At 36.2% G+C, this 12,808-nt stretch overlaps 1 protein-coding gene across 10 annotated transcripts in view; it reads left to right on the top strand.

Moving 5' to 3' along the window:
• ptprt (protein tyrosine phosphatase receptor type T) overlaps positions 1 to 12,808 on the top strand; it is a 320,643-nt gene that overhangs the window by 266,346 nt on the left and 41,489 nt on the right. For all 10 annotated transcript variants that reach the window (XM_065279615.1, XM_065279610.1, XM_065279609.1 and 7 more), the window contains one exon: positions 5,497 to 5,684. In XM_065279615.1, the coding sequence (XP_065135687.1) occupies positions 5,497 to 5,684 (188 nt within the window). The remainder of the gene's footprint in view (positions 1 to 5,496; positions 5,685 to 12,808) is intronic.

Genomic DNA, 12,808 nt, shown 5'->3' with positions numbered 1-12,808 from the left:
TCACAGTTATTGTATTACATCCATATTCCTCCATAAACCAAGAGACCTTTTCACATATGACATTTGAAAGTAATTTACAGTGTCATTATTTAGTCACCTGTGCTTTATTGTGACTTGTCAGGTAATTATTCTTAATGGCAAACACTGTATCAGTTTGTCATAATGTAACCTCTTAAGCGTCGTCCTATCCTTTAGAGTGGGGGGGTGAAAAATTGAAGTGCATGTTCAAATGAATATAACTCTGGCATGTTTTGGTCTAGAAGCCTAATCTTTATCTTGTTTTAAAGAAGACAATTCAAGGTTTTTGACTGAAGTGTAAGCAGGTGAAAATATTTAACAGAAAAATTGTTATAGCAGTTTAAATTTATTTTAATAAATACAAATAATCCAATAAAATATTAATTTTATTCAAAAAATTATAAAAAGGTAATTTTAAAAAAAAAAAGTAATAATGTAAACATGAAGCCATATGTCTCAAGCAGTTGTGATCCAAATTTCAAGTTAAAATCACAAAAAATGAGGTTTGTATCACAGTTTTAGTGGTTTTACCAACAACGGCCAGTAGGTGTCAACGGTTTGCTGCATACTCTTGTCATAAATGAATCAATTGCTGTCACTGCATTATTATTACTGCTAAAACATTTTGAAATATGAAAACTACATTCTAAGAGCTTTCCAATGATATATAGTTTGTCAACATTTTTGTAGATTTATACTAGTATATAGTGTTATGAATATAGAAAATTTATATGCATTCCTATGGGGGGGGTGGCATGTAACAAAAAACTGTCACTAAATTATTTCTATCATCAGATGACTTTGACATATGAAAACTACATTCTGAGAGCTTTCCAGTGATATATAGTTTATCAAGATTTTTGGGGTTTAGGGTGGGGGGTTTAGTGTTAGAAAAATGTAAAACATATTGGGCCTACATGTGGGCCCGTGATCTTTTTGAAACTGACTCTCACTACATCATTTTTTTCTCAAAATGGTGAAGATATATGATAACTACACTCTTAGAGCTTTCCAATGATATATAGTTTGTCAAAATTGTTTAGGTTTGGAATAGGGTATTATTGCTATACATATGTAAAAACAAACTGGGTTCACCTGTGGCCCGATGACATTTTAGAAACTGACTCTCACTCTCTCATAATTTCTCCAAAATGGTGATAAAATATGAAAACTACACTCTCAGAGCTTTCCAATGATATATAGTTTGTCAAGAAATTTTAGGTTTAGATAGGGTATTCGTGTTACCAATATATAGTAACAACATGGGCCCACCTTTGGACCTGTGACATTTTAGAAAATAGCTCTCACTATGTCATTTCTTTCCCAAAATTCTGATGATAAATCGAAACTACACCCTTAGAGCTTTCAAATGATATATAGTTTGTCAGGATTGGATAAGAATTCACATGGAAAACACTGAAGTAAACGTAGGCGCCCCACTGGCGAAACAGTGACATTTAGCAGGATAAAAATGTTTTTAGGCGCACTCTCTTCATAAATGAATCAATTACTCTCCCTACATAATTTATTTTATAAAACACTGTTAAAATGTCTATTCTAGAGGCTTAGACCTTTCCAACAATATATAGTTTGTAGTGATAGATGAACATTTACCTGAACAATATTGATATAAAGTTAGGTGTCCTGTATACGGGACGGTGACGCTTAACAGATGTAACCGGGTCGATAATTGAGGCTTAATGCGGTTCTGGCTCTAATCATCTGAACACACATACAGTACAGTAAGGTAATGGCCACAGCGAGTTTGTGTAAATAAAGCATTACGAGACAGGGAAGCATTGAATGAGAAAATACCTCTATGAACAAAAGACATATTTTCCTGTTTATTATTTATTATATATCATCTATTGGCTGGCTTCATGTACTATAAATGACTCAAGCTGTGGTACAAGCCAGTAATACTTTATAGTGCAATTTGAGCTTTGTAATATTGAGTTTGGCTCAATACTTTAAGCTGTAAGTACACTCACATTAAACCCAAGACGCCTGTATATACTTTTACAGGACATGCTGGATATTTGTACATCTTAGCACACATTGGTCAATGTTTAAAAAGATGTAAGCATGCACAGTGAAAACAGTATAGTTGATTAAAGGAAAGGAAAACATCACCGATTTTCAATATTTTACTATGTTCTTACCTCAACTTAGATAAAGTAAAACATACCTATTATTTTTCAATCTGTGCACTTTTCATATCTGTATGGCTCTTCTAATGTGTGTTTATAAGGCTAAATATAAATTAATAAGACTAAACCCATGCATGCTAATGTTTCAGCCTGCTTTATGAACTCATAACCGTCTCATCAGCCCACTGTAGATTCAACATCAATATCTGTATTATGTTTGACCTTCAACACTATCTATAATCTGCATATGAAGTGTCCTATGTGTGCTGTCACCTTTAGTGCACATTTGACCGCTTGTTTGCAAAGCGTAAGTTCGATATTTCTCTGGATTGAATGTAGCAGACGCTTCTCTCCGGTCATTTTAACAACATAATACGCCCACCGGGCTGCCACTTGAAGATTCACCCCATGCAGCAGAGACGAAAACACATGAATAATTAATTAAGAATGAACCGATAGTGACAGAGGGAAGGATAAAGCAAATGGGTCGGCGAGTAATTTAAGAGACCCAAGAGTCTCTAGTGTATGCTCCTCTATATCTCCCCCACATGCCCTTGTTTTTCTTTTGCTGTTTGTATGATGACCTCAAGCCCTCAACACTAAACTTGCCACCAAAATTAACCCTGGGCAAGTGTAAAAATTACCTACGATGTACAAATTTCATGACGGTATTTACTTTATGTGGAAATTCCCCATGCAAAACTAATTCCAGGATGTAAGGGTATGACATCGCTTCGTTGTAACGATAAATCAGTCGATGATGCTTGCTATGCTTCTTAAAGGGACAGTAAGTAGGGTGTGTTTTAGTGTGCTATTAATCAAAATCAATGTTTTTATTCATAAATATGTCCTAGTTGGTGTCAAATGACCTCTGCCAATGATCTGACCTTTCTTTGTAAGCATAGAATTTCTTCTCTTTACTTGCATTGAGCGGGTAAGTCCAAGGAGGTGTCGATGTTGTTCCGTCGTATTGATAAACTATAATAGCAGAGAGGGACTAAAAGCACTAGCCTACCAACGTGTTTCCATTCAGAACACATGAACCAGCCAAAACGGACAAGTGGATCAGTACATAACGGCTACCGTAGTTGCAACACGCATTTGGAAAAGCGAGGCGCTAGAGAGCACTATTCGTTTGAATGCAAAATACAATTTCACCACTAGATGGGGGTAAATCCTACTTATTGTTCCTTTAATGAATTACAGTGAAATGCAGCTACATCCAAAAACCAGAGGGCGCTCTGGTGCAGAAACTCAATATGCGTCGCAGAAGTAGTAGTACCATTTATACGCGCATCTCCAGGAAATTCCTATAAGCGTATTTATATCGCTGTTCTTCAAACATTTTCAGGTATTTTCATGATAATAGAGAATATTTATAAGGATTATGTTTGACGAGTGTTGCTTTTTTCAAATGCGTGTTATAAACGACTCAAACCAACAGTGATTTTAGATCGATAAAGACTTCTACTGATCAAAGAGCCGTAGTACATGAAAGAGCCGTGCATCATATCACCTTTGCGATTTAGAATCGACATCGGACATGTATGTATATGTGTCGCGATTTAATGTTACACCCTATTGCTTGGTGATCCTTAAAGCACAACTTCTTTTATGCGAACGTTCATAGGCATTCGACACATTTGCAATGTGACATATTGCAGTACCTATCCTGGCCAACGTAATGCAGTACATACTTCTGCACATGCGCCTATTAAGTACGCAAGGCTACAAAGATCCAGCGGTGCGCATACATTATGAGCGTACTATTCTGATGACAACATTTTCATCACACGCACTGCAAACTGACCCTTGCTTTCGCCAAAAAAAGTGAACCTAGGCCTTTAGGTTTTTCAAGAAAGTTTGTAGATGGTTGCTTAGTGTCCCAAAACAAGAGAGTCCATCGTCAAATCTCTATGAAATTCTTTCCCTCAGATATGTCTGTGGGACATTTCGTTTGATCAATGTAGACTTCTGTCTCTTAGAAAAGTAATAGTTCACCTTTTCTTAACAAGCTGCACAATATGAAGTGTCATATATGAAGTGTTACATAATCCAAAAATGAGCAATTGTAATGGAATGAGTAAGGGTCCAATCACACCAAATACATTATAAATGCTTGGAAATGCAAGGCACTGCCTTTTTTTTTGGTCACTTAAAAAAAGAGCAGTGCGGCGTGGTTTTATATTGCGAGGCAACCAACGAGGCCTCTCCCCTCATTTGATTGGACAATAGAAAAACGTGGATGACATCGGCAGCTTTTCCGTTGTGAGCGCTCCTTAAAAAACGCATAGTGCGGCGGGCGGAAAAAAATGCACGCTATTAATGCGCACCGAATGTCTTGCATAGAAAATCATTCAAAAAATGCAACTGCCATAAACGCGTTTGGTGTGCTCGGCCCCTAATAGTACTACTTCATTTGAATTCATAACAGTCTCTCAATTCCTGTAGCCACATTGTTCCTGAAGCTACGATTCTGGCATAATTGTTTACTTCATAATACATTGTCTCCACTTATACTTCCTTCTAGTGGCATAAGAAATGCTACCGTGCTAATGTGCAAAATTTGTCGTATTTTATTGCGTCGAAAACTGAGATGTTCGCAGTGGATTATGAATTTTTTAGATTTGGAATCGCTTTAAGTGCATAATGAATTTTCAAGGCGATTAGGATGCAAATAGGCACATTAATAATTTGTGGAGTAATATTTCACCCCTCTCTGTATCTGATGATGCTTCAGGTGTTTAACGGAGGCCATAGGAAAGAATCTTCATTCGCTGCTTCCTTCATTCCTTTAGCTAATGAACTCATTATCATCAATAACTACTTCGGTTCTGCCAATCTTATCTTAATGAAAGAGTCGCTAGGACGGACTGTTGTGGTTGGAGTTTATTGTCATGCAGAAGTGTCCCCATTTGAGGTCTGCTATATACTGAGCTCTCATTGAATAGATCTGCACTAACTCGCTGTAGGGCCGGTCTTAGATGAGCTTTCAAGGGCTTGCCTGCGATTGAGAGGTATTAGCTCTAAAGTAAACAAAGCTGTGGTTTCTTTTGAGGGCAACATGACATCCAAGACTTCAAGAGTTTATATATATTTTCTATTTTACTATTATTTCAATATAATAGTATACATGATCACTACTTAATATTATTACTTCAAGGCATCCATAATAGTTACTTTGCACGTTTGGCCTCAAATCTCACTTCCAGCCCTTGCAAGTCTATAACTCACCACTTCTCTCTATTCCACACACAATAATTGGCTCTTTCAAGCTGCCGGTTGTACTTTGTTGAGTAGCTCAATAGTTTTGGTTCTTTCTCCACAGATGGCAGTCATAGTGAGATGTCCCAGCCTTCAATGACGATCCAGACGTACCCATATGGAGGTTGTGAGTCAGTGGAAATGTCCTACCAGGCTGGTCAGTTCCAGCCAGCGATTCGAGTGGCAGATTTGCTCCAGCACATCACCCAGATGAAATGTGGACAGGGTTACGGGTTTAAAGAGGAATATGAGGTATGACTGGAATGCAATCAAATGACAATGGGAAGATTTTGGGTTATGCTAAGCTTGATAAACACAGGTACACATGACCACCACCGCCATTTAGTCGTAAAGAACAGTTCACAAGAAAATATTGAAAGTATATATTAATTTCTATCTCACCCTTTTGTAGTCTGTTGAAGCTTTTCCAAAGTTTCTGTGGATGTTAAAGGTCCTTTATGTAACAGTGTAGCCAGACAAATACTTTATTAGTCCTGTATGGATCTTATGGCAATTTGGACGAATTTTACGAGATCGTTTATTTGTATTCATTCGTGTGACCACATTCACACACATTTGTATGATTTGCTTACACTCATTTATGTATGAATGTGGTCGTTGGGGTTAGAGGCGGGGTTTTATTTTGGTTTTCGTTTATGATAATCAATTTTGTACGATTCACTTTGTACGAATTAATTTGAGTTAGCCAACTCATAAAATACGTATTAATTTGTACGATCACATTCATACATTTTTGTACGATTTGCGATCACCGTGTGACGTTGGGGTTAGAGGTGGGGTTTCTTTCTTGTTTTCTTTTATCATAATTGTAAATTTTTGTACGAATCACTTCGTACGAATTCATCTGAATTAGCCAACTTGTAAAATACATACAAATAAATATAAATTTGTACAACCACCTTCATACATTTATGTATGAATGTGGTCGTTGGGTTTAGAGGTGGGGGTTTCATTTTGGTTTTCGTTTATGATAATCATTTTTGTACGATTCACTTTGTACGAATTAATTAAAATTAGCCAACTCATAAAATCTGTATTTATTTGTACAATCACATTCATACATTTATGTACGATTTGCGTTCACCCCTGTGATTTTGGGTTAGAGGTTGAGTTTCATTTTTGTTTTCATTTATCATAAGCGTACATTTTTGTATGAATCACTTCATATGAATTTATACGAATTAGCCAACTCGTAAAATACATACAAATTTGTATAAATTTGTAAGACCACATTCATACCTTTATGTATGAATGTGGTTGTTGGGGTTTTCATTTTTGTTATATTTTATGATAATTATACGTTTTGGTACGATTCACTTTTTACGAATTAATTTAAATTAGCCAACTCATTAAATCCGTATTAATTTGTACGATCACATCAATAAAATTTTGTACGATTTGCTTTCGCTTCTGTGACGTTGGGGTTAGAGGCAGGTTACATTTTTGTTTTCTTTTATGATAATCGTATGTTTTTGTATGATTCACTTTGTACGAATGAATATGAATTTGCCAACTCGTAAAATACGTATGAATTTGTTTAAATTCAAACAACCACATTCATACATTTATTCATACATTGTTGGGGTTAGAGGTGGGGTTTTCATTTTTGTTTTATGATAATCGTAAATTTTTGTACAATTCACTTTGTACGAATTAATTTAAATTAGCCAACTCATAAAATCCATATTAATTCGTAAAATCACATTCAAAAATTTTTGTATGATTTGCTTTCGCCCCTGTGACTTTCGGGTTAGAGGCGGGTTTTCATTTTTGTTTTCTTTTATGATAATTGTACGTTTTTGTACGATTCACTTTGTACGAATGAATATGAATTTGCCAACTCGTAAAATACGTATGAATTCGTCTAAATTAATACAACCACATTCATACATTTATTCATACATTGTTGGGGTTAGAGGTGGGGTTTTCATTTTTGTTTTATGATAATCGTCAATTTTTTTACAATTCACTTTGTACGAATTAATTTAAATTAGCCAACTCATCAAATCCGTATTCATTTGTAAAATCACATTCAAAATTTTTTTATGATTTGCTTTCGCCCTGTGACTTTCGGGTTAGAGGCGGGTTTTCATTTTTGTTTTCTTTTATGATAATCATACGTTTTTGTACAATTCACTTTGTAAGAACTAATACAAATTATCCAACTCGTAAAATACTTACGAATTTATGATAATCGTACGTTTTTGTATGATTCACTTTTACGAATTAACCATCTCGTAAAATTCGCACAAATTCTCAGGAGAGCTATACTATTGACATAAGTATCACTTTTGCTAAATGTTTTCGTTTCTATTGGGCTCAACACTGTTGACTTAATCTTTATTTAACGTCTCATTTTGTAACAAAACAAAAAGTTTTATGCGCAAATGCTCCAACGAATCTGAGACAGATGTGTTAGATTGAGCCTCTCGCAGTAATTTTGAGAATTACGCAGCTATGAAATTCATTTTCACTTCTTTACACATGAAAAGTCTGTTTTGTTTAGCGAATATTCAAGGGAGAAATTTTTAAAATGTATTATTTAGGATTATTAAAATAACACAAACATGCTCTTGAAAATCTCCCTATGAATGATGTTTCCTGGCTTTTTGTTTATCTTCTAACATTTTTATTTCCTAAACAGATTTAAATAACTAATTGGTGACTCAATGCTTATTAAACTCAGCAGGTCCGTGTTTCTGGAAGACATGTTGGCATTTTGTACAGAAAAGGTTACAATGAAGTTCTTTAGAAATCTGCCCACACAGTAGCTTACAAAAGATCAACCCCCAGACAATAAAACCAATTATCTTTTACTGTCTAAATCTTAATGAGGAGAAATATGCAGAGACCTTTGTGTCAATAATATGCTATAAAAACAACGGTTTGGTTTAATATCAAGTAAAATGTATCATTAGTTACCGCAAACTCACCGTCGCTTTAATAGTACAAATGGCTTATTTAAATGGATGAAGGTCACCAACACAAAAATTATGTCTAGATTGTCATTTAAAAAGAAAACAAGACGTTTTGTTTCTTCGTTTTAGCTTCGGATGGGTTTTAATAATGTTATATGGTACTGCGTTGTGACCTTGTCGAAGTAAACATAACTCTGATGAGGCAAGTTATTCTAGCTACATTTATTACTTTTACATTTTCGACATTGAAGGTCTAAGCAGTTTTAAATCACTTTGTAGCTAATTTTTATCAACTTGTGCTTCTTAAAGAATATCTATGCTCTGTATTAAAGGTTTTTTTCCAAAGTGGAAAGTCTTTTATAACATATAAGCTGCATGAAGGCGATTTACACCTGATGGATGACAAATAGGGAAAGTTTTTCAAAACGCATTAACATCTAGCTCAATATTTTTTTCCGAATAAGCTTCCAGCTGCAAAAAAATAAGATATTGTTGCATATTCTGCCCATATCTGACCTCATGTGAATGCCATTATTCACAATTCTGCTAGTCTGTGTAATGCTTTTCAAAACTGTAATATTGGCATATTTTGCAAGATGGCTTTAAAATTGTTAATTCAGAGTGTGCACTTTGCTCGCTGATATTTGAATACCCTAAGTAGGCTATCAAAGCAGCATATAAACACATTATTCTGTAGAGGACTTTATTCGAGGTATGAATCATATTTGACACACTATTCCGTATTCAGAAACGGTTGATGGATGTCTCTGGCAACAAGAGATATCTGGTCGTCCCCATCCAAATTTTCAATCACCTGGATGGAGTGCATCTTTGAAAGGGCCAAAGGCTTTCATTTTTAAAGTAGAGAATTTCATTAATAAAGAATGATTCACATTCACAGTCGTCGTTTGATTTACGTACCCCATGTGTAGCGCTTGCTGTCCAGTATGGATTTTGTCCAATTTACATAGGGCTTACAATTAACATGGTGAAGGACTTCACCCCCAAGTAATCCAGAATCCAAGTTTAAAGATTTAAACCAGAGAAATATCAACTCTGGCGATTTACTGGACCATGGTTTCCCTGAGGTCCACTTGTGATGTTAGTCTAGTTTTTTGTACCAAATGCAATCATTAAGTTTTTACCTTTTTTTGCATCGCATTGCTCCCTCTAGATTACTCGTGGGATTTAACTTTGTGTCATGCAAATTTTTCGCTTAAGTTGAATATTTTCAACTTGTGCGAAGGCGTGTTTGAGGTGAATAATGTGTGTTTTCGTGGCAATCGCGCTGCCCAATTCATGTCATTTGCATCCCCCCGCGAGAGGACGTGTCTAATCACGTCTTTGCATTGACTTTGTACGTAATACTCGATTTACCCCAGTCTAATTTTATGATCAGTTCTACAGTATAGACTGTATTAGTTTTGAAGAAAACACAAGGTAGATATATTGCCGAAGACTTTTGCCTGTCAAAGCCGGTTTGATATCAGCAGTGCTTTTGCCTCCTGTTTAAAGGGTCATTCATCAAGCCAGACGTTTTTATAAAGCCTTTTTGTTATCGCCTCTCTCCTCTAACATGATTTGCCTCACAAGTTCCCCCGCAAATAAAGTTGGCAGCTTTTTACACCAGCTCTACCCTTTGTCTCTAAAATAAGTCATATTTTCTAATATGCAGTGACTGGAAAGTCAATAAATTGAGTTGAACGGAGTGTTTGTTTATTAGCTTGTGACCGAGTAAAATACTGCATTTCCCATAATGCTTTGCAAGGCATGTTCGACTCTTAATGAGATGCTAATATGTTGTAATGAATAGATTTAAGACACAAAGGATCATAGGGGTTAAGATGAATTGTGATGCAAATACAATCATGTTGATAGACACCTGTGAATATCTGTCAGCATCATTAATATCAGCCTGACAGATGTGTGATCATTCATCTGTGTACAAAATGAGATATAATTATAGTGTAAAGTATTAGGACATGGAAACCGTTCCTAACCAGATGTGAAGCAATAAACCATTGTTTGTGTTACTGTGGGTTTGCTTTAGAGGTCAGGACCGATGGAAATTAAATTGTGCTTTGTAAATCACACATTAGATAAAAAGAAACCACCAAAGCAATTCGTTTTCGACTGCCTTTAAAGTTGTCAAAAGTGGACAAGCTCAGAACGTTTAGCGTTGTCCGCTTGTGATCTGATGGACCAAAATGCATACCAGGTGTAAACAGGGCCATGGCAAGGTGCACGGTCATGCTGGAAAAGGCATTGTTCATCACCAAACTGAGAGACGTTGCTCTTGGAGTTTTCGTACCATTCTTTATTCATGGCTGGTTCAGATTTGGGTACAGCTGTACAAGACTAAAGTTTTAGGTCTTTTGCAAAACTATTTTATTTGGATGCATCAACAAAGCCTTAAAATGTATCATTAGTGACTCTAAAACAGCTTCAGCATCCCATTTTATCAGGCAGGCGGAGAGCTTGGCTATCACAGTCAGTTACTGAACTTACTCCACACTTATAATTGAGTGCTTTAGCAGTGTTGCCAGATCCCCTGCACTTAGCAGCATGACTGATCGGAGGGTTGCCAGATTCTTTGGAATTCGCACCTAAAAGCACGTTTCAACAAAAACGAGCGGTGTGTTTTTTCCCAGGTGCCAGATCATGTTTAATGCACATGAAGGAACAGCAATGCAGATATGATACGGTCTGTATGTTCAAGCGTCCATGCTTGACTGCTTCCAGATGGGATGCATCGTGCAGCTTTGGCAGAAAGAAAACACAGCTCGCTCTGATCCACTCGTTCGACCGTAACAGTCGATTAGCTCAAACTGTTGTATGTACAAAGTGAGCGTTTCGTAAAATCTTGTTTCGTTTAGAAACATTGCGTAGAATGAATAGTGAATAGTTTTTTGTTTTGACTATAAAGGAATAATTTATCCAAATACACTCACCTAAAGGATTATTAGGAACACCATACCAATACTAGAACTGCCTTAATTCTATCTGGCATTGATTCAACAAGGTGCTGAAAGCATTCTTTAGAAATGTTGGCCCATATTGACAGGATAGCATCTTGCAGTTGATGGAGATTTGTTGGATGCACATCCAGGGCACGAAGCTCCCGTTCCACCACATCCCAAAGATGCTCTATTGGGTTGAGATCTGGTGACTGTGGGGGCCATTTTAGCACAGTGAACTCATTGTCATGTTCAAGAAACCAATTTAAAAAAATGATTCGAGCTTTGTGACACGGTGCATGGTGGAAGTAGCCATCAGAGGATGGGTACATGGTGGTCATAAAGGGATGGACATGGTCAGAAACAATGCTCAGGTAGGCCGTGGCCTTTAAACAATGCCCATTTGGCACTAAGGGGCCTAAAGTGTGCCAAGAAAACAGCCCCCACACCATTACACCACCACCACCAGCCTGCACAGTGGTAACTGATGAATGATGAATTATTTGAAAATGATGCAAACCCGCAGTCTGTCATCAATTATTCCTTACTTATTTAGAAATCATTACGTCATGTATTAATGTAAACATACTCATCAACACAATAAAATCAAATATGGCGGCATGCTGATAACTTTGAATCTCATTGGTTCTCGTGTCTCATAATGAAACACGTATGACATGTCATGAGACATACAAGTTATCATTAAAGCTCCGTCATAGCTTTTATTATTTAGAAAATCATTATTTGATTCCAGAGAATGTGTGAGCCTAAATGTAATGATAAATATCTGTCAGTGACGAATTGTGTTTTCTGTGTAACTCATTACAGAGCGATAAAAGTCACGAAAAAAGAAAGCTTGTATGATATCTCAAAAACTCAGTAAATGAACTCTTAGCCTTGAGTATTCGGATGCTTCTTTTGGAGATAAACCTTGTTTTGAATCTCTTTTTCCACAAAGTGTCTTTCTCATTCACACCACTGATGTTTTTTATGTTCTGTCACAGTAAATGGTTTTAAAGATTGCACTACGCTTAAAGTGGCCTCCATTGAACACTCTCGTCTTGTGACTTTTCCTCGAGGCTACAGGACGATTTCACAAATTTCAGACTCTATTAGGAGTAAAGACACACATGATAAGAGTGACTTGTCATCTGGTAATCTAAAAGTTGCAGAAAAACTTTTCAAAATGAGCAAATGTGCTGAACTAGATGTATACGAGGGATACTAAGATACAATCTTGGGTGTGTATTATTTTCTTTTTAGCTCAATGGGTATTGCGCTAAAATGCCAAGATAATAGATTTGATTTTCAGGGAATACATTTGATTCAAGTGAATATATAGGAAGTTTGAATGTACATCTTAAGACTTTTTAAGATGTCAAATAAATCTTTGCTGTCCCCAGAGTGCGCATGTGAAGTTTTAGCTCGAAATATCATAAAATTTTATAATAATGTGCCATTTTGGGGTGTGTCGTTTTAA

The sequence above is a fragment of the Paramisgurnus dabryanus genome, chromosome 7 (genome assembly GCF_030506205.2).
Source record: "Paramisgurnus dabryanus chromosome 7, PD_genome_1.1, whole genome shotgun sequence".
Taxonomy (NCBI): domain Eukaryota; kingdom Metazoa; phylum Chordata; class Actinopteri; order Cypriniformes; family Cobitidae; genus Paramisgurnus; species Paramisgurnus dabryanus.
The sequence above is the reverse complement of the archived record's forward strand: the minus strand, read 5'-3'. Positions and strand labels throughout refer to the sequence as shown.